General features: G+C 41.6%; 1 protein-coding gene across 2 annotated transcripts; it reads left to right on the forward strand.

Annotated features, from left to right (window-relative positions):
• The first annotated feature begins 3,160 nt into the window (after nt 1-3,160).
• Nucleotides 3,161-5,991, forward strand: LOC131361292 (endonuclease domain-containing 1 protein-like). Of its 2 annotated transcripts, none has more exons than XM_058402327.1 (3): nt 3,161-3,301; nt 4,445-4,842; nt 5,092-5,991. In XM_058402327.1, exons 2-3 carry the CDS (start codon nt 4,534-4,536, stop codon nt 5,656-5,658), a joined length of 876 nt encoding a protein of 291 aa, XP_058258310.1. In that variant the 5' UTR covers nt 3,161-3,301; nt 4,445-4,533; the 3' UTR covers nt 5,659-5,991. The 2 variants fall into 2 exon arrangements, with proteins under 2 accessions (XP_058258310.1, XP_058258309.1); XM_058402326.1 differs by lacking the exon at nt 3,161-3,301 and adding an exon at nt 3,363-3,494.
• Nucleotides 5,992-6,857: the final 866 nt, after the last annotated feature.

The raw sequence follows: 6,857 nt of genomic DNA on the forward strand, positions 1-6,857 counted from the left end.
ACATTGGTGGGCTCGGGCCAGGACATGATCGCGGACACTTTGGACTGGTCCATCTCTACCCCCTTTTGAGAGATCACGTAACCAAGAAACGTGATGGAGGAACGGTGGAACTCACACTTTTCCAACTTCACGTAGAGGTTATGGGTTGCCAGGCGGTGGAGGACTGCTCGAACGTGGGAAACATGTTGTTTCAAGTCTGATGAGTAGATCAAAATGTCGTCAGTGTAGGCTATTACATGGCTGTGGAGCATGTCCCTGAATATTTCATTTATCATGGATTGAAACACCGCCGGGGCGTTAGTGAGTCCGTAAGGCATGACTAGGTACTTGTAGTGTCCATTAGTGGTGTGGAAAGCAGTCTTCCATTCGTCTCCTTCTCTTATCCTGATCAGGTTGTAGGCACTGCGTAGATCGAGTTTAGTGAATACTTCGGCCCCTTGTAGCTGTTCAAGGGTGGCTGGAACTAAGGGGAGAGGATAAGGGTAAGGCACGGTGATAGCGTTCAAACCGCGATGGTCAATGCATGGGCAGAGCCCTCCATCCTTCTTTTCCACAAAGAAGAAGCCCGCCGCCGCCGGAGATGTAGAGGGCCGTATATAACCTGCTGCAAGGGCTTCTTCGATGTAGTCCTCCATAGCCTTTTTTCTGGGATGGAGAGAGGGTAAACTCGGTTCTTAGGTGGGACGGCATTGGGGAGGAGTTCTATGGTGCAGTCCCATGGTCTGTGTGGTGGGAGCCTGGTTGCCTTTTCCTTACTAAAAACTTCACGTAGGTCGAAGTATTCAGGAGGGAGCACAGCGGGACTGGACGAAGCTGGGCTTTCAATAGTAGCGAAGTAGCGAGGCATGGACGTGGAGTGTGATTCAAAAAACAGTTCTTTATGCAGAAAGGGGCCCACCTTCGGAGGTCACCGTCCTTCCAGGAAATGTCTGGGTCGTGAAGCTGTAGCCATGGAAGGCCCAGCACTATGGGGTTGGATGGGGAGGAGATGACGAAGAAAGATAAACGTTCATGATGGAATAATCCGAGTTGGAGGTCAATAGGTTGGGTTTGCTGAGAAATGAGACCCCCTTCGATGGGCTGATCGTCGATGGCAGTCACTCGTGCCCTTCCCAGTTGCATGGGTTCAGAATGATCCTCTGTGTACGGTCGCACTTCCATTTTATAACGCGGCGGGGGCGTGAGGTGGTGGCTGTAGGTCGGTGTTGGCGACGCAGGTTATCCAGATGGATGGCAGTGGAAATATATTGGGACAACGTGATGTTCGTGTCGCGGCATGCCATTTCTGCTTGTAAATCCGGGTTGAGCCCCTCGCGGAAAACCGCCATGAGAGCAGTAGCATTCCATCCCGACTGAGCGGCCAACGTGTGGAATTGCAAAACGAGGAAGCTCGCGGCGAGTGTCATACGCTGGCACAGCGGCTGCTGCCTGATCCAGTGGCTGCTGCTGGAGCTGTTGGTTAGCTGCCTTCAGCGCGTCGACCTCCGCCTGGTAAGCTTGAATAAGGACTCGCTGTCGCCATAGCGCCGCTTGCATATCCGCTGGACTCATCTCTGGCGAAGCATTCTGTAACGTCCCGTCAGACGTAGGAGTATTAGAATCCATACGCGGATGAGGGAAAGGGCCAAAGGCTAAGATCTTGGTCGAGGTCACGGAAAAAACAGGGTCAAAACCAGAAAGCTATGAAGAAGTCCTAGTCCAGAAAACGAAGTCATAAGAAAACAAACAGGGTCATACACGAGGAAGCGAGACAATCGATAAATCAAGGCTTGGCAGGTAACACTAGGGAAACAATGCTTCGCGATGTGACTGAGATAGCGTGCTGCTTTTATACGTCACTGAACCGGAAGTGGGCAGAAACAGTTAATATTCGGGCGATGGCTCCCTCTGGTGTTCAGGCCTCGTGACAACTGTACAGTGAAAAACTTACTAATTAAACACTTAAAGCATGACCTTTAATAAAACTTCACTGTTTGCTGTGAACATGGAGGATTTTGTCGCCTCGTCCCATCGACTCATGAAACTGCTGAGGTTTTAGCTTTTTTAGAAACATGCTGAGCTGTTTAATATTATTTTATTCTATTTAGTGAAATGTTTTTCAGTATGTTGCGTGTTAAAACTGCAGAGCAGTGGAAATTCACACCAGTGGTTTTGTGAAGCTGTTAAACTGTTGCATGATGCTTGTTGAGGTCTGGAGGTGTGAAGTGAGCTGGTGGAGGAAGAAATTCATACTTTTAGAACATTTGTACACAATTAATAAACAGTGACCTTCAGTAATAGTTTATTCTAGGTTGGTGTTCCTGCTGCTTTAGGTGTAGAGAAGAGAAGCTTTGAGTCTCAGTGAACTAACATTTACTGTTATTACAGGAAAATAATCCTCAGGTTGGTGTGACGCAGGTGAATGGAAGTGGAATTACTCTAACCACCATGAAGGTGATTATTTCTCATAACAGCACATCTCCAAGTGTTTTATTCCTCTTATACCAGAACAGCCTACCATTGTGTACAGTTTTTAAAGTTACTGAATGCCCCATCATATGTCCCATGGTGGTCCAGTGGCAGGGTTCTTGCTCTAACCTTTGCAACTGGGGTTCAATTCCTGTGCAAATAATTAACCCAGCCACTGAGGGGTTAACTCCCAGTGCTGGTCTCAATTCTAGATAAAATGGGAGGGTTGTGTCCGGAAGAGCATCTGGTGTAAAACCTTTGCCAAAGCATATATGTGGATCAGGTGGTTTGCTGTAGTGACCCCAAAAAGGGAGCATTTGAAGGACAATACAGTTGAATGACATATCATTCACTTCTTCTGTTTATAATCATATTTAACCTTGTGGAATGTCTGTGATACCTTGCAGCAGCTTCAGCATATAGGTCTCTTTGTGTGTGTGTGTGTGTGTTGGTGTCAGTCTAGTCTCTGGCTTGGGGGAAGAAGCTGTTACTGTGAGGGCCCAATTACTTTGAGACCATTTTCCAGACGAGGGTGAAGAGTTGGTGTGAGGGGTCAGGGATGCGTGTGGGTCGTCCACCATGCTGATAACTTTGCAGATGCAATGTGTGTTGTAAATGCATTCACTTGGTTGGCTGAGAGACTGGGCATTGCTGACGTGTATAATGTGTTAGTTTCATCTTCAACCCCACTGCAATATGTGACAAGTGTACATGACAGCATATAAAAAGGCGAGTATCTGAGACAGGAGAGCAAGAGACCAGACAGTTCTTCTAAAGATAAAGATCTCTGTACAAAGATCTCCTCCTGCGATCATCTCACATCTTCTCCAACCTCAGGTTCCAGCAGCTTGTAGTGAGAAAATCTTATTCTCTCTCTCTCTCTCTCTCTCTCTCAGTTCTGTACTGACTGTAAACCTGCTTTGTCGGAGTTTATTTCAGAATGTAATGAGTGAATATGTTAAAATCACCGTGTGATCTGTATGATTAAAGCATTAAGCCTTGATGTGCTCATGCAGTTTAGATGGATTCCAGTCTGTAGTAGAAAGGTTGGTGGCGTTATTCAGAATTTGTTGTTTAGTTATTTAAGGCATGAACTACTGTCAGTTATATTTACATGAACATTTGAGAATAAACATTTTATAAAAAGCAGGATTTTTACAGGCCATTAGTGTAAATCAGTACAATACAAAAAGCATGAATGTTGTGTCAACTTGTTAAATCATCTTCAACAGTCTAATACAGTGATTCTGAGTTTTTTTAAAGGAAGCCAGCATCAAATTACCAAAGGGCCACTCATCAATATACAGCACCATACAGAGTCAGGTCCGTGAATATGTCGAGCTGTCACGAAACAGACTCTCAGGGTAGGAGGCAAATGCAGGAAATATTTATTAACATCAGTGAGTAAAAAAAACTGAACCATCACACAGCATAGGTACTGGCAAGGAGTAGAGACAGTCATTAAAAAAATAAAAAATAAAAAATAAAAAATAATGATAATAATAATAAAATATATAAATAATTCTCATTTGTTTGTGGGTTGCTTTTGGTCCTGGAGCTGAACTCTGAACACCCTGGGTCTAATACATGTGCAGTATATTAAAATGTGTTTATTATGTGATGGATATTGGCATCTCTGTATATATGAAAGTATAAAAGTCTATGTTACAAGTTTCTGTGGAGGTTCTTTTTAGAAAACAGTTGATTATTATTTTTAAAATAATAGTAATAATAATTCATTTTGATTTACTAGTTGACGTTCCCTCAGCAGTGATTAGTGAATGTATAAAAGTCATTTAGTTAGTTGATGTAACCCTTAGCTTAAAGACAGATAGATAGATAGATAGATAGATAGATAGATAGATAGATAGATAGATAGATAGATAGATAGATAGATAGATAGATTAACTGATTGATTGATTGACTGATTGATTAATTAGGAGTCCAAACACTGAATCTGTATCTGAGAACTCTCCTTTTATATTGTCCCATGTAGATTCCTACTCTCCAGAGACCATCTATTCACACACTCCACACACACACCTAACACATTCCTCATCACACACTCCTCCACCGTGTGTCAGGATGAAGCTCCTCCCTCTGGTGCTCCTGCTCTCCTCTTTCTCCTCACTGACCCTGATGGAGGTTGCTCCGGACGTCAAATCTTTTGAGAAAGCCTGTGGTGAATTCTTCATCCGTAATGAAAATGGCATCATCATCATCCCGACTATCTTTCCTGGAGATCAGTATAAGATGATTTGCCAGCTCTGGAAAAACAAATACAGGTTTGCCACCGTGTACGACACTGTGAGGAGGATCCCTGTTTACTCCGCCTACACATTCTCAGGGAAAGAACAGAGTAAACAGAGCTATGAATGGAAAATTGAACCTCAGGTCAGTCAGAGTGGTTAAATCTTTCATTACTGATTCATTAACACATGTAACATTTAAATGCTTTACTAAACACTAGACACTGTTTGTGCAGTAAAACACAGTGGACACAGAGAGCAGGAAGTAAATACCACAGTTAAATGTGTCTCACTGGGTTTAGTTGTGTTTTATTTATCATGAACAGTGTGTTGAGTGAGCTGATCAATGTGTTTGTGTTTAATTCACTACTGTTTCATTTCTCCTCCATAACAGCTGGAAAATATCATCAAATATAAAGACTTGAAAGAGATGATTGATTCCCCAAGAGAAGCAGGAAAAATATTTAACCAGGCTGTAGACTGTGATTATTCAGGTACAGGGTTTACTAGAGGTCACATGTTTCCACGCCAGTTTGCTGTTGATAAGGATCAAGCAGAATCCACCTACACATTAACCAATGTAGCTCCACAAAAAGGGGACAGCAACCAAAAATGGGCCACACAAGTGGAGACACCGATACTTAAAGAAATAAAACAGAGGTGCAGATATAAGGAAAATGACAAAGTTTACATTGTGACCGGGGTCGTCCCAGGGGAGAAGTGGATATCCATAAGAAGAAACGGAATATATTATGAAAAAGGAATTAACATTCCCAGTCATTTTTGGAGTGCTTACTGTTGCAGCAGTAATAAAGATGATGAGAAACTCAATGCTAATGCTTACATCGCTACGCAGGAGAACTTTCAATCCAAACCCTCCAACATTCAAGACCTGAATAAAGAGCTCAGTAAACTGTATAATGTACCTTTCAGTGTGTTTCCAGGGTTAGACTTAAAGTAACGGAAAAAAAAGTTTTGCTGTTTTTTTAAATAATGCTTATTACAATTTCTGCAGCAAGAAACATGGAAAATGCTGTATTATGTCAGAATTTTGAAAAAAATTGTACTAAATCGAGGCTTTTATTTACGGCTGCTTTCAAACTCTGTTATCGCACGTGTTAGAGATAACTACAGGAAGAGAACATGTTTTTGGTCGTATTTTTACATTCATTTTTATTTAATCTGGTTTACTGACAATAACTGATCTGTTCTAGAAAGCAAGTTAGACTACTGTGTTGTTATGGTTACAGTGTGTGTATGTCTGTTCTTGTCCAGCAGCACAAAAGAATTACAAGTCAGTGACTTTCCTGTTAGAAAGCAGAATAAAAAATATCACTTTGTTGAACTTTGTTGTACACTCTTTTAGTGCAAAAGAAATCCTCACATATAATCAAACCCTGGTTAGTTTGTTACTCTTGCAATTACAGCTACTCTTAAACAATATATTATGTTAAAAAATTGAAGTAAATTTCTCTTTGTTGATTCTCCTGCAGATCTTTAATAAAACTTTTCTGTTTGCTTTGAAAGTAATGGATTTCTTCTGCCTCGCCATTTCATCACACTGAACAGTGACACTGAATTGTCCAGCAGGTGGCAACATTTCACTATTCTATGCAGAGAGAGCATTTTAAGATAAGATAAGATAAGATAAGATAAGATAAGATAAGATAAGATAAGATAAGATAAGATAAGATAAGATAAGATAAGATAAGATAAGATAAGATAAGATAAATTTATTTGTCCCACAGTGGGAAAATTTGAGTAAAAGGAACAGAGTAAAAAATTGAACCTCAGGTCAGTCAGAGTGGTTAAATGTTTCATTACTGATTCATTAACCCATGTAACATTTAAATCCTTTACTAAACACTAGACACTGTTTGTGCAGTAAAACACAGTGGACACAGAGAGCAGGAAGTAAATACCACAGTTAAATGTGTCTCACTGGGTTTAGTTGTGTACCACGCAAGTGGTAGTTCTTCAGGTAGATTTCTACTCTCAATCACCTCGTACAAACCTCACACACTCCTCATCACACACCACTCTGGTGCTCCTGCTCTCCACTTTCTCCTCACTGACCCTGACAGAGGTTGTTAAGGATTTTGCAAGGTCTTATTGTTCCAAGTTCTTCATCCGAAGGAATCCTATCATCACCCCGACTGT

The sequence above is a fragment of the Hemibagrus wyckioides genome, linkage group LG11 (assembly GCF_019097595.1).
Source record: "Hemibagrus wyckioides isolate EC202008001 linkage group LG11, SWU_Hwy_1.0, whole genome shotgun sequence".
NCBI lineage: Eukaryota > Metazoa > Chordata > Actinopteri > Siluriformes > Bagridae > Hemibagrus > Hemibagrus wyckioides.

Coding starts and splice junctions, on each gene's coding strand:
- LOC131361292 (XM_058402327.1), top strand. CDS start 4,534: ATGAAGCTCCTCCCTCTGGTGCTCCTGCTCTCCTCTTTCTCCTCACTG. Junction 4,843..5,091: donor AATGGAAAATTGAACCTCAG/GTCAGTCAGAGT, acceptor CCTCCATAACAG/CTGGAAAATATCATCAAATA.